Source organism: Balaenoptera acutorostrata, chromosome 15 (genome assembly GCF_949987535.1).
Source record: "Balaenoptera acutorostrata chromosome 15, mBalAcu1.1, whole genome shotgun sequence".
NCBI lineage: Eukaryota > Metazoa > Chordata > Mammalia > Artiodactyla > Balaenopteridae > Balaenoptera > Balaenoptera acutorostrata.
This window is the reverse complement of record NC_080078.1, coordinates 35,828,713-35,843,300: the sequence shown is the minus strand read 5'-3', so window position 1 is coordinate 35,843,300 and position 14,588 is coordinate 35,828,713. Positions and strand designations below refer to the sequence as shown.

Sequence of the window (14,588 nt, the reverse complement as noted above, 5' to 3'; positions counted from 1 at the left end):
ATTGGGTTGGCCAAAATGTTCCTTTGGTTTTTTTCCATAAGATGGCTCTAGTAGAGCTTAGTTGTCTTTAACTTCATTTGAAACAATTTTGTTAGATTGTATTGTGACAGCTGCCATATCAGCGTGCATTTTAAAAAAAACTTATCAAAATTGGTGAATTTTTGTGTAGCCATTTTAACAATGAAGATGGAAGACAAAAAAGCAACATTTTCAGCATATTATGCTTTATTATTTCAAAAAAGGTAAAAACACAACCAAAACACTGCAGTGTATGGAAAAGGTGCTGTGACTGATCGAACATGTCAAAAGTGGTTTGAGAAGTTTCGTGCTGGAGATTTCTCACTGGATGATGCTCCAAGGTCAGGTAGACCAGTTGAAGTTGATGGTGATCAAATCAAGACATTAATTGAGAATGATCAACGTTATACCACGTGGGAGATAGCCGACATACTCAAAGTATCCAAATCAAGCACTGAAAATCATTTGCACCAGATTGGTTATGTTAATTGCTTTGATGTTTGGGTTCCACATAAGTTAAGCAAAAAAAATCTTCTTGACTGTATTTCCACATGTGATTCTCTACTTAAACATAACTAAAACGTTCCATTTTTAAAACAAATTGTGGGGACTTCCCTGGTGGTCCAGTGGTTGAGAATCTGCCTTCCAATGCCGGAGATGCAGGTTCCATCCCTGGTTGGGGAACTAAGATCCCACATGCCGCACAGGGCAACTAAGCCCATGCACCACAACTAAAGAGCCCGCATGATGCAACTACAGAGCCCACGTGCCACAATGAAAGATCCCACATGCCGCAACTAAGACCTGATGCAGCCAAAAATAAATATTTTTACAAAAAAAAAAAAAAAAAATTGTGACAGGCGATGAAAAGTGGACACTGTACAATAATGTGGAACGGAAGAGATCGTGGGGCAAGCGAAATGAACCACCGCCAACCACACCAAAGGCCGGTCTTCATCCAAAGAAGGTGATGTTGTGTATATGGTGGGATTGGAAGGGAGTCCTCTATTATGAGCTCCTTCTGGAAAACCAAACGATTTATTCCTACAAGCTCTGCTCCCAATTAGACCAACTGAAAGCAGCACTCTACGAAAGCGTCTAGAATCAGTCAACAGAAAACGCATAATCTTCTATCAGGATACCACATGACCATTCGTTTCTCTGATGACCAGGCAAAAACTGTTACAGCTTGGCTAGGAAGTTCTGATTCATCCACCATATTCACCAGACATCGCATCTTCAGATTTCTATTTATTTCAGTCTTTACAAAATTCTCATAACGGGAAAAAATTTCAATTCCCTGTAAGACTAAAAGGCATCTGGAACAGTTCTTTGCTCAAAAGATAAAAAGTTTTGGGAAGATGGAATTATGAAGCTACCTGAAAAATGGCAGAAGGTAGTAGAATGAAACAGTGAATACGTTGTTCAATAAAGTTCTTGGTGAAAATGAAAAATGTGTCTTTTATTTTTACTTAAAACTCGAAAGAGGGCTTCCCTGGTGGCTCAGTGGTTGAGAATCTGCCTGCCAATGCAGGGGACACGGGTTCGAGCCCTGGTCTGGGAAGATCCCACATGCCACGGAGCAACTGGGCCCGTGAGCCACAATTACTGAGCCTGCGCGTCTGGAGCCTGTGCTCCGCAACAAGCGAGGCCGCGATGGTGAGAGGCCCGCGCACCGCGATGAAGAGTGGTCCCCACTTGCCACAACTAGAGAAAGCCCTCGCACAGAAACGAAGACCCAACACAGCCATAAATAAATAAATAAATAAATAAACGTGAATTTCTTTAAAAAAAAAAAAAAAAACCCGAAAGAACGTTTTGGCCAACCCAAGACTATTACTTCCTTTATCACCCTGCCGCATGCCAGATGCTCTACGATGATGGGGTATTCCTTACGAACAAAATTGTATTCACACATACATCACGTATACTTGTAGAAAATCTTTTGCATATCGCTTCCAGGATTTATTTCCAGGAAGTAGCACTAGGAACGCAACCCTCTGATTTTCCTTTTACCTTTGTGTTCTGTCCCTTCTGTAAAATGCTAAGTATTCGTTACTTTTAAAGCAAAACAAAAAACAAACAAAAAAAATTAACAACAATAACAAAAAAAATGACGTTGCTGCTGACCGTGGCATCCACAGGGAGGTGGTCTGTTAAAGCCGGAGGGCACCGCGTCCCGCCCCCGGGCGTGGGCCTTCCGCTGGCCCGGGGTATCCCAACCTCGTTCTCAGGCCCTGGGGAGGGTAACCTAGGGAACTACCCTAGCACTGACATCTCCCAGTAACCCTACACCGCACGTGGCTTTATCGTCCCCGCTCCCCAGCGGCAAAGCGGACGCTCGGAGTCATAAACTCAAGCGGCGAGCCAGCGGCGAGCCAGCGGCACTGCTGGGACGCCCCGAGAGTGCGCAGCAGGTGAGGACACCAGGCGGGGCAGGGCCGCCGCGGAGCCTACCTGCGCTGGGCCTCGGGCCGCGGGCAGCCCTGGGGCTGCCGCTGCCGCCGCCGCCGCCGCCTACCCCTGCCCCCTTGCCGCCGCGCTCCCTCGGCCGCGCCCGTCCGCGGTCTCTCCGCGCCGGCCGCCGCCACAGCGCGCGGACCCAGCGGCCCCGCTCCCGCCCCGGAAGTGGTTGCGAGAGGCGCGGAGCACGCCGGGACGCTCGCGGGTCCCCCGGGCGCTGTGGAATTCGTCCGTCCCGCATCCGGACCTTCCGGTCAGCTCGCCCGGCTCGCTGTGTGACGTCGGCGGAAGCCAATGAGCAGGGGGGATTCGCCCTACCCCGCCCCGCCTCTGGCCAGGGAAACCAATCGTGTTTCAGGAGAGACAGGACGCGCCAAGTCCCGAAAGAAGAGCGGGGGGTGGGAAGGAGTTGGCAGTCCAGTAATGTAAGACTCTGCTGAGAGGGGATTCCGAAGGCGGCGATAGCCTCAGTAATTGCGCCGCGGCCCAAAGGGGAGAACACAACCGGAGGGACGCGCTAGAGCCTGTTTATATCCCTGTCGGGACCGCGCCAGGAGGGGAGGATGAGGCCGAGGTGAACGGCCTCGGGCTTGCCGCAGCTGCGGAGATAAATGTTGGGAGTTGGACGGGGTGGGGGCTGGGGAAACGAGCTGGGGATCGGTGGGAGGACGCACGATGGGTTTCCTGTTTCCGACCTTTAGAATTTAAAAGCCTGACCCAGGAGGACTTTGGCGTCTAGTTGTCATAACAACCGGCTGACCGGCGGCAGGAGGGGGTCGGGGTCGGAGGTTTGGGCGGAGCTAACGGGCTGCAGCCAAGAAACGGACGTGGAGCCAGTCAGGATTCGGGGGGACCTGCTGTTTCGTGCAGCGTTTAGCGTAAACCTCGTCTGCTGGGTGAGCCAAGCTCCTCAACTTGGCGTTCAGGACCCTTCACGATCTTGTCCGTTTGCACCGTATATTCCAGCAACTGAAAACTTCTTCCGCCACATGTTGGGCACTTTTCACTCCTCTGAGCTCTTACGTGCTCTTCCCGCAGCCTGTAATGCCTTTTCCTCCCCTATTGCCTTGTCCTCCTGGAGAACTTAGAGTCTCTGGTAGTCCCCTTCACCCGGGTGATTCTGTCGCCCTCTGATCTGCCCTGCAGCCGGAGAACATCCCGTGATGTATATACCAGATATGTCCCCACTCTGCTGTTCCCAGGTCAGGTGCACCAAGCTCCTAACCCCACTCCTGTGAGCAAAGAAGAAGTAAGAAGCCCCCACTCACCTGCTGCTTTCCTGATGGGAACCAGGGCTGGGGCAGGAGTGTTCTTTTCCCATTTCATGGTTACAGAGGCCTCTCAGGCTGCAAGTATTCTCCAGACACTGGCTCTGAAGTACCATCGCCCCACATTTCTAAGCCCCCTTGACCCCTGAGTGACTGGGCCTTCTGTTAGACTCTGGGACGTGTTGCCTAAGTGGCTGGGTATAAGGGGTTGACTGTCAACTCCAAAAAAAGTGTCCGCGGGACTCCAAAATGTCTCTAGTCTGTTCCTTTGTAAGGGGGCAGTAAACAGTAGTGGGACTTGAAATCCCCTCTGACTTTGATACAAATTCTGTCTTTGTCTTTACTAATGATATAACCTCTCTGAGCCTATAAAATGTAGATAGGGCTTCCCTGGTGGCGCAGTGGTTGGGAGTCTGCCTGCCAATGCAGGGGACATGGGTTCGAGCCCTGGTCCGGGAAGATCCCACATGCCACGGAGCAACTAAGCCTGTACGCCACAACTACTGAGCCTGCACGTCTGGAGCCTGTGCTCCGCAACAAGAGAGGCCACGATAGTGAGAGGCCCGCGCACTGCGATGAAGAGTAGCCCCCGCTCACTGCAACTAAAGAAAACCCACACACAGCAACGAGGACCCAACGCAGCCAAAAATAAATAAATAAAATAAATTAAAAAAAAAAAAATGTAGATAATAATAGTGTCTGTTGTATGGGATATACATAGTTTACAAATATCTGTATGTCATACACATGTATCATTCTGTATACCATCCATATACCTACACATCAAGTACATATAGCATTATATATCAATACATATATCTATATATTATCATAAAATATCACTATGTACATACATCTGCAGGCTCCATACTGCACTACACACACATACACACTTGCACACACACACACACAATGCAGGGCACAGTGCCTGGCCCTCAGTAACAGGAACCTGCAGACTAGAAGGGAGAAGGGGTGGGTGGTCTCCCAATCTGTTTTCATCCCCCAAGGCAAGGGATGGTCTATGCTTTGAAAAGGCAGCCCCCTGAGCTCTTGACCCTTTGCTCCTAGACCCTCTCACCTCAGTCCATGTCCTCTGCAAGGTTCCTTGGATGATGGCACGCTGAGAAGCATCCCATGGCATCCCATGACAAAGATGTGGGGCCCTTACTGCCCAATCCCTGGGATACCATCCTTGAGGCCGTCAAGGAGCAGCTCCCATCTCTGGACTCAGATTCCTCCTCGGTAAGCGAGCACCTTCTTCCTACATCTTCCTAGGCCCCCAATGCACTTTCTTCCCGTGACAAACATGATGCTGACCAAGGACCGCTTTGGAGCTTATCAGCTCAATGTCATGTAAGTGAAGCGCCAAGGTTCCCTGTTGCAGAGGACGGGGAGGGCCAGACTCTGCTCTTTCAGCTGTCACCTCACTGCTCTGTTCATTCAGTGCCAGGCACTAAGTGAGCACCTGCTGTACGCAAAGTCTTAGGAGTGGCAGGCACGTGCAGAACTGGGCGCCCTGGATCTCACCTTCACCAGGTGGTGCTGCCAAGCCCATTTCTAAGTCAGCGGCAGGAACCAGCCATGGCGAGTCCCTTCGGAAGAGAACTGGTCTTCCCAGACAGCTGGAGAGCAGAGGGGCAGGGAGGGTGGGTGGAAGCTGAGGTGCACCTGGCCCTGCCTGCTGCCATATAATCCAGAGAACTCTCATTTGTCCACAGTCAAACTGCGAGGAAGAGGAGCTGATCATCTTCCAGCGAAATCAAACCGCCCTGATTCCAGACTTGTCAGAAGAACTGGCTGAAGACCCTGACAGGGCCTGGGTCACTTCCTCTGGGTCTCCTCCTGAGGTCTGTGGAATGCAGGATCCAGGGATCCACGAAGCCAGGACCCTTTAAGCACAATAGGGTGTGGGTGTGGGTCTGGGTGTCCATGACCCTCGCTAGACTCTAACAGCAATGTGGGTCTAAAGAGGTTAAAGCCCTTGGTATAGCATCTCTGCACACCCAAGCCTTTCTCCAGGTATAACCCAAGGAGTTCAGACACCAAATATCTAATGGCCTTGTGCACGTCATGCTCCCAGGAGCCCAGAACACTTAGAGCTGGGGGGAGGTGGGGACTAGATTTTCTATCTGATTTTGCCCCCTGCTCTTACCTTTGACCCCTCACCACACACACACACACACACACACACACACACACACACACATCTCCCAGCTGTCCTATTTCCACCTGAGCTGTCTGACCATTGTCACAATTTGTTGTCGTAAATGCCTCCCTTAACCCAGCTGGCTTCAGCACTATCCGGCTTCTCACAAAATCCTGCCCTCCCTAAACATCTGTTGATTGAATAAGGGCAACAGTGGGGATTCAGAGGTAAGAGGTGCCCCTCACTGGGGAGGTGAGATGAATACAGAAAACAATTAGCAAATGCCACAGAACGCTCAGTAATTATGTATCGTAGTTGCGGTCATTGCCAAATGTCAGAGGAAATTTTCCATCCTCTTGTCTCCCCATTTCCCAGGGTCCCAGGTAAGACCAAGAACTCTTAAATCTAAAGTTAATGTCTTGATGCTTAGTTAAAGCAGTGGAAGGAGGTTTTATTCAGTAACTACTGACAGCAGGGGAAAGAGCTGAGCTCCGTCTGATTTGTGCAGAGGTGACGGGTGTTTCAAAGGAAGACTGAGGGAGGGGGTGAGGAGGGCTCAGTGGAGTCAGAAAAGTGAAAAATCACAAAGAGCCGGTCAGTGAAGCTGCAATTAGGCCAGGTGTGTCTGCTACCTGGCAGGTGTGGGAGGCAGGAGCCTATCCTCCCACAGAGAAGGGAGGCAGAGGCCCTGTCCTTCCTGATGAGTACATTTCAAGGGAATGGCTCTCAGGTCAGTGACAGATGCTTCTGGGCTGTAAGAGTGACATATTCACAATTATAAGCCCTTTTTAGTAAGTGCTCTAAGAAAGAGACGTCAGGGGCCTATCATCAGGTGTTGGCTAGAACAAATAGTAAATTCTGGCAGCATGGAGCTTTCTCAGGCAGGCATTTTAATGGGGCGCTGGGGTAATCCTAGGGGCACAGGCTTACGCTGCCAGAAGCCATGCTGGAGTTTGGTATTTGGACAGAGTGGGTACATGCCGAGACTCTGCAGTTCTGAGTGCAAGCACTGACACAGGGTCATCTTACAGAGCCAGGGCGTGTCCCCTCCCAGCACCATGACAGAAATCACCCACACCCTCAGCCATGCCTAGAAATATATCTGAAATAACCTCAAACAGGAGAATTGCCAGGGCTGCGAAGTCCCCTGATTAGTTCAGTTGGAACCATGTCCATGTCACTTTATTTTGTGTTTTCTTCATTTCTGCAATTACCTCGGCAACTCTTCTGGACAATTATTTTTTAACCTGGGATGGGAAAGTCTATACCAACTCACAGGGGTTGAGGCCGTGGGCTCACTCTGGAGACAAAGGGCCTGGGTCTCATCTTGTCCACCTCTAACTGCTGTGTGCCTGTTCACAATGGCCAAAAGCGGGGAACAACCTGAGTATCCATCAACAGACAGAATGGTTAAACACAATGAGGACCATCCATACAACAGAATATTATTCATCCACGAAAGGAATGCAGTTCTAACACGTGCTGCAACATGGGTGAACCTTGGAAACACTAAGCTAAATGGAAGGACACAAGAGACAAGTATTGTGTGATTCCACGCCTATGAAATATCTTAAACAGGCAAACCCACAGAGACAAGAAGTAGATGAGCGTTTACCAGGGGCTGGGGGAGGGGAGGTACAGAGTTTCTGTTCAGGGTGATGAAAAAGCTTTGTAAATAGCCGGTGGTGATGGCTGCACAACATTATGAATATACTCAATGCCACTGAACTGTACATTTAAAAATGGTTCACATGGCAGATTTTATGTTCTATACACATCTTACCACACGCAAAAACTCCCCGAGGTATGTTTTGAGGCTGCTAACCGAGGACGCTTGTTTCCCCCCTAGCCAGCTGTAGTGCCTGTGGAATCTGCCGGAGAACCCTGGGGAGAGTGGAACGCTGGGGCCCAGCCCCAGAAGTCAGCCTCTCTGGAAGGAAGGGCCCCTGGCAGGCCTTTGCAGAGCTGTGACGAGAGCAGCTCTCTTCTCAGGATGCCTGCAGAGACCCCCACGTGGCAGGATGACAATGGGCGCACAGCCTTCAACACCAGTACATCACAAAGTCCTTGCCAGGGGCCACAGGGAGAGGCCACTCTCTCCCCTCAGGAAGCAGGCCTGCAGACAGAGCCCCCAGGCGCTGCCTCATGGGCCCAGGAAGGCTCAGACTCTGCAAACCGCAGAGCCCTCCGGAGGGAGAGAAGGAAGATGATCAAGAAAGACATACTTCACAAAGTCACCTGGGATGCCCAGGACCCAGCCTACCAGGACCTGAGTGGAGTGAAGGAGACGCCCTGTGATGCTGCGGAAACGCTGCCGGAGGGGCCCCAGGGGGGACTGCCCTTGCTCTCCCTCCAGGTAGGCGTCCCCCTAGCCCAGCCTTCCCCGGGGCGATGGTCCTCCCCAGGCCAGCTCGAGGGCTGGCCCACTACGCCTGTCTTAGTCTCTTTGGGCCACGGTAACAAAAATCCCATAGACTGGGGGGCTTAAACAACAGAAATTCATTTTTCACAGTCTGGAGGCTGGAAGTCCAAGGTCAAGGCTCCATCACATTTGGTGTCTGGTGAGAGCATGCTTCCTGGTTCATTTGTAAGGGGTGAGGGAGCTCTCTGGGGTCTCCTTTTTAAGGGCACTAATCCCATTCATGAGAGTTCCACCCTCATGACTTAATCACCTCCAAATACCATCCCATTGGGGGTTAGAATTTCAACACGTGAATTTGGAGGGACAAAGAGACTCAGTCTATAGCAACAACCTTAGGCCCATGGCACCAGGCCCACCATCAGGCAGGCAGTCCTACCTATCTGACAGACCATCCTCAGGTAGAGTTAAAGTGAACAAGGAAGAGCAAGGAGACCCCAGCCTTCTTTAAAAAAAGAAAAAAGAAAACTAATCCCAAGCATGATCATGAAGATATATGAGATAGGTAACAGATTTGACAAAGCATAATCTCAAAATGTTCAAGCCCTTGTTCTCATACAAATGGTGAGCCCCTGTATTTAGCTCATTAACAAGGGGACCAGCAGGATGACAAAGCCGGTTCAAAGAGATGAGAAACTGGGATTTTGTACATGGTGGGGTGGGGAGGGGGGAAGGAACGCGGAGATTAAATTGCTACATTAAGTACAATAGGTCAGCACCTACAGGGCAACAGAACTGGTACCTTTGGGGTTAGCTGCTCCAATGGACGGAAAAGAAAACCGTCACACTTCTCAGTTTTACGAAGTTGTCAAACAGGTGAGCCCTGGTCAACTGTGCACACCAGCCCTCCCCTAGAAAGATGGGTTCCTTGGAAGATGCTCCCACATGACACTGAAACATCACAAAACTCGTTTTTGCCTTACTTGATAAATTTTCTTAACAACTTAGAGAAAACTGGCATCAAGGTGTACATGGAGGTCACTTTCACCAATTCCATCCTATCAATTCCATTCTTTCCTTGAACCCCTTTATCTTCATTCCCCTATGGGGCTACAAGGAGCTGCAAGGCCATACACAAGACACAGTAATTCCTGATTAACATCTTCCCCCCTCATCACACCACTGCCTCCACACCTCTCTTCCAAGCCCTCCAGTCCTAGCACCTGCCTGGAACAATCTGTTTCTTAAAAGAGCAAAACGTTTTAACCTCCCAACATTCTAAACCTGCATGAACCTAAATAGTTTTAATATGACACTGAGTTTCCTCCAAGTCAGACAACGTCTTTGTGCCAGAAATAAAAGTATTGCGTAGGAAGGTGGGTGGCCTCACCAGCCTTCACGGAGGCAGCTCATTCTGCAACCCACACGGGGTGGGTGAGTGGGGGTGGGTGAACGAGCTGCCTCATCTCAGCCCTGGTTTCTGCCCAAGACATCCCAGGACTGCCTGTGTGGGTCACGGCAGCTGTGAAATCTGGTGCTCCTGTCCCTGGCACCCCACAGCAGCCTCATAATCACCACTTTAATTATTTCAGCAACTTGAAGAGTGGGATTTGGATCAAGTCCTTCAGAGTCTGACAGGGCGAGAAGAGGACCCGGGAGATTGCGCTTCTGGAGCCGCGTGGTGGGCAGCGGACCGCCTCCAGGTCCGAGGTCTGAACTTGAGCGCTAGGGCCCAAGTGCATCCCCACAAGTGGCTCCTTCCAGGGCCTCCCAGTAAAATAGGGCAGTGGGCTGGGCACAGTCAGCCCAGCAGCTCGCCACGTCTGCTGCGCCTCTCTGCTGCTCGGCCCTCGCTGTCCTGCACACCCAGGATGCAAGACTTTATCCACCCATCCATTCACTCACTGACATTCATTCATCCATTACATATGTGACTGCCTATGTTCCTGGGGTGGACCAGGCCTTGGGGATACGAGAGGAAGCCCTTCAGACAGGGTCCCTGCCTTTTCTTCCCCCCCACCTCCTCGGACCTGCGTCTCTTTCTTTCTGGGAGCAAAGTAATCCTGCATTTGGTACCCCTTCAGCCCGCTCCTAAACAGAATCCTGTTTCCACTGCCTCCACGTTTACCAAACAAAGCCAGGGATGATTCCTTCATTGCACTTGTGGCCTCGCTCTGGGCAGTTTCGTAAAAAAGTTCCCTGTCCCCTCCCGGCCACTCTGGCCCACAAAGGTGAGTGGAGGCAGGTCTGAGGCAAAGGAGCTGCAGGGGTTCTGGCCTCCGGTTCCAGAGCAAAGGCTCCTTTGTAGCCAAGGGCCCCTGGTGCTATTTTAAAAAGGATTTTGTTTGGAATTTAACCCCTTAGAGCATGATATGGAGAAACTCACTCTCCTACAAGGTGGGGCAGGGCTGGGGGGCTGTAGTTGGTGCCCCCTTTTGGCGGGCAATGTGGCAGAATCTGTTCTCTGTTTAAATGCACATAAGCCTTTAATTAAGCTATTCATTCCACTTCTAAAGTCTGTCCTAAACACACCCTCACAGATGTTCATTGCAACATTGTTCATACTTGTGAAAAACTGGAAACAAACCACATTCAATATTCAGAAGGAGTCTAGCTAATCAGTCAACCAGAGAATTCTCTGCAGCTCAACAAATGGAATCTATCTATCTATCTATTCATTTCTCTCAACACAGAAAAATGTAAAATATATTCAGTAAAAAAAAAAGTCTATAGAGGATGATCCCGTTGCTATTTAAAAAGAAAAAGCAAAGCAAATACGCAGAACTGTTATTGATGGTTCCCTCTGACAAGTGGGACCGGAGTGAGAATGTGGACTACACGGTTAACAGGACGTCACCCCTGCTTCCCGGGCTCACACACGGCTCCCTGCACAAGAAGACAGCGCCCCTCACCCTGCTGAGCTGGAGGGGGGCGACACAAAAGCTCTGAGCAGCAGAGGGTGGGCTGGGCCTCTGCTGGCCCCCAGCCCTTCTCCGAGCACAAGCCCAGGCATGTCCACACGAGGGGTCCTGAGGCTCAGGCTGCTGTGAGTCAAAGGGGGCTGCATCCCCACTAAGCTGCCTCCCCCCTCCCCACAGACCATGCCAAGCCGAGCACCCAGGACAGGCTCATGGAACAACTCACGCTCCTGTGTGCCACGCAGTCCAGAGCCTTTTCCTCTGCCTGGAGGGTGCCTTCTGACACGCCCCAGGACATCAAGCCGCAGGAGGCCGGAAGCAGGTGGGACCACGCATGGCCCCTGTCCTCTCTAGAACTGGCTTCTCTCAGCATTTATTGGGCCTTGATTTATGGGTGGGGCACTTGATGTGTATTTCTCTTTCATCTCAAGAATATGATTAGGTAGGTGCTACCATTACCCCCATTTTACAAACAGGGAAACTGAGGCTCAGAGAGGTTGCCTTGCCCAGGACATAAGTGGCAGAGCTGGGACTCAAGCCCCAAAGCACCTGCTCTTTCCCCACCCCACGGGAATCCTCCTTTCACCATCCACACGGCCTCCCCGGAGGAGGACCCTGCCCCTCTGGCCACCATTGATTGGGCCAGCCCTGGGCATCTGACCCCAGCCAGGCCAGCTGTGGTGAGAAAGGCTGAAGCTGGGTTATGGGGTAGGCAGATGTGGGGACAGGGCCCTGGGGTCCCTTAAGGCCCAGCTGTACCCTGACTCTTCCCACACTCTGGTTGTCCACCCTTTTTAGGAATCTGAAAGCCAGTAATTCCCTTTCTCGCCCGAGCTAGTTGGAGTGGGCGTCTGTCCCTGGCAACCCGTGTCCAGTAGAAAGGACACTGCACTGTCCAGTCAGTGGCCACTGGCTATGTGTGGCTAGTGCAGCTGAGGAGCTGAATTTCTAATTTAAATTAGCTCAAATGTAAATTTAAATAGCTACTTCTGGCAAGTGTCTGCCATACTGGAAAGTGCAGGTACAGAACAATTAATCATCGTGGCAAGTTCTATTGGACAGCGCTGGCCTAAGTCTTGAGGGTTGTTCTCAGGACCTGCCTCAGTGTCCTGCACGGGGGCACCCAGCTGGTGGCAGGAAGCCGCCCTGCACAGGTCACACAGTGATCACCGGGAGGTGACTCAGCCACCCCTCTCCTCTCACCCCAGATGCGCTTCCAAGGAGCTGGGCTTCCAGGCGCTGGCCATGGACACGCGGCTAAGGAGCCCAGCGGAGCCTCCCACCGTCTTCATTGACCTGCGGCCGACAAAGCCATCAGACCAGGGGCCCTCGGAAAGGTACAGGGAGCAGTGACAGCCCTGCCGCAAACCTGCTGCTTCGGGTTGCCACGTTGGCCTCAGGAGGAAGGGGGACTTGGACAGGCGGGTCCTGGGGGCACTGCTCACTTGAGAAGTGCTTTTAGCCAAGAACTGAGCTTGGCCTACAGTCCCACTGGGTCCCAGCAGCAGGCTCTCCCCGCAGGTTGGGAGGAAGCTGGGGCCAAGGGTTATCTTTTCCTGCCGGAGTCCTAAGCAGACTTAGCCTAGGCTGGGGTACCTGGCCCTGGCTGCGTCCCTCCACCACTTGCAGTGGCCCTTTGGTTTTGGCTGGCTGGGCTTTGGCTGGCCTGCCCATCCTCCTGCCCTGGGTCACCAGGGAGACCTGGGCGCTCCAAGTCCCTGGTGGGAACCACGCCTGGAGTGAACTGGTTATGTCCAGAGGAACCCACCTTTCCTGTCCCCGCAGCTGCAGCTGCAGCTCCAGCTCCAGCTCCCACTCCAGCTGCAGCTCCAGCTCCTCTGACAGCGAGGAGGAGGGGGAAGAGGAGACAGCAGCTCGGTGAGACCAGCAGGGCCCAGCCAGGCTACGGTAACCACAAGGGGGCTCTCGCCGCCTGAGATGCTCACCTCGGCCTCAGCAGCAAGCCGCGGCCCGCATGTTAACATCGGTGCTTTCAGCTGTCTGGCACCCACAGAGCTAGCACAGCAGGGTGGGAGCGGGTCTGGGGGGCGGGTCTGGGAGGCGGGCAGGGGAGCCCAGCAACGTCTGGCCTGGCCTGTTCTCCAGACATCCCCAAGGATGCTTAGCTCGGCTTGAGAAGGGATTACGTTTTCTTTCTGAAAAATTGCCCCCCAACTTGATTTGCTCCCTACTAGTGATGGCAATAAAAGTGAAGAGAAAGTGAAGGGATGGAATAAAGTGATGGCTGTCAGCCAGAAATGAAAGGCTTGAGTCAATTAAGTGAAATGTCAAATTCAGGGAAGGTTCAGGTCTCTGACACGCGGAGGCCACCCCGTGGTCGTGGGGTGAGTTCGCATTATATGCTCTGGCAGTCTCCATCATTTTTGGAATTACAGAGCCTGAAGATCCCATCCTTTGGGAACGTCAGAGTCTAATGTAGCTTTTCCCCAATGTGGCATGTAGCTAGGCATTATAGGATTAAAGAGGGAAACAAACTTGGGTTGAGAAGTGTCACACATGTTTCCTCCCAGAAGCCTTTAACATGCTGACACGCTCTGTGAATCGGCGAGGGCCGGAAGGCCGCAATCCTGACTTTTTAGTGTCTTGAGAGCCAGGCACACGCTCCGGAAGCGCTCTGGTTTTCCTCTGTATCCTGTTTCGGTGGCAAAGTATTGGGAGGTTGGCTCCACTGGGTGCTGACGGAGGTTGCTTCTCTTGTGTCACAGGGACTGCACGGGGAAGAGTCAGCTCCTCCAACAGCTCCAGGCCTTTCGGAAGGCATCGGCTCAGCCCAAGCTGCCAGCTGGCGAGGGTCCCGGAAGCCAGAAGGCTCAGGCCCCTGGAGATACGGCTGGATCCAGACCCGGGGGGAAGCAACATGTAACACTCTGGGCTGAGAGACAGAGTGCCCAGGCCAGACCCCCAGGAGGAAGTCCCAGGGCCCTGGGGGACCCTCTTGGGCCAGGGACAGCCAGGGAGGCCCTGGTGCCTCCTCCAGGCCAATTGTAGATGCCTCTGGTAACGGATCTGAAAAGGTGAATAATCTGAGGTGAATAAATGGATAATCTGACTTTCCATCGACACCCGAGGCCCTAGTGGTCCCCTCGCTCCCCCGTCTCCATCAGAATGTGCCTTTGCAGCACAGGGACCCTCCAACTGAGGATCTGCTGCCAGCCCTCTGCTAGAATTCAGTCAGAACATCTTCATGCACTGAGAGCAAAGATGCCAGTGCAAACTTGTACGTGTAGCATGACAAATCAAATGGCCCCAAATCCTCTGAAAATGGACCAGAAGGAAACACCGCGAAGACAACAGTTTTGTTCTGATAGTGGGACTTCGAGGCTTTTTCACCTTTTTCCATTTCTGCGTTTTTTTCTCTTTAATGTGCATCTATTATTATTATTTCTTTTTAACCA

The 14,588-nt window shown here is 51.9% G+C and overlaps 2 protein-coding genes across 4 annotated transcripts in view; one reads left to right on the top strand and one right to left on the bottom strand.

Annotated features, from left to right (window-relative positions):
- ANKS3 (ankyrin repeat and sterile alpha motif domain containing 3) overlaps window positions 1–2,665 on the bottom strand; it is a 30,886-nt gene extending 28,221 nt beyond the window's left edge. For 2 of the 3 annotated variants that reach the window (XM_057528583.1, XM_007181519.2), the window contains exon 1: window positions 2,476–2,665. The gene's annotated coding sequence lies outside the window, so the exon portion shown is untranslated. Of the gene's footprint in view, window positions 1–2,148; window positions 2,434–2,475 lie in introns of those variants that run through there. The other variant, XM_057528584.1, reaches the window with a different exon arrangement.
- Window positions 2,666–3,164: 499 nt separating this feature from the next.
- On the top strand, window positions 3,165–14,013 carry DNAAF8 (dynein axonemal assembly factor 8). Its single transcript, XM_057528593.1, has 9 exons — window positions 3,165–3,377; window positions 4,850–4,991; window positions 5,468–5,596; window positions 7,745–8,251; window positions 9,847–9,964; window positions 11,353–11,494; window positions 12,381–12,509; window positions 12,958–13,080; window positions 13,899–14,013. Exons 2-8 carry the CDS (start codon window positions 4,884–4,886, stop codon window positions 13,052–13,054), a joined length of 1,230 nt encoding a protein of 409 aa, XP_057384576.1. The 5' UTR covers window positions 3,165–3,377; window positions 4,850–4,883; the 3' UTR covers window positions 13,055–13,080; window positions 13,899–14,013.
- The last annotated feature ends 575 nt before the right edge of the window (window positions 14,014–14,588 follow it).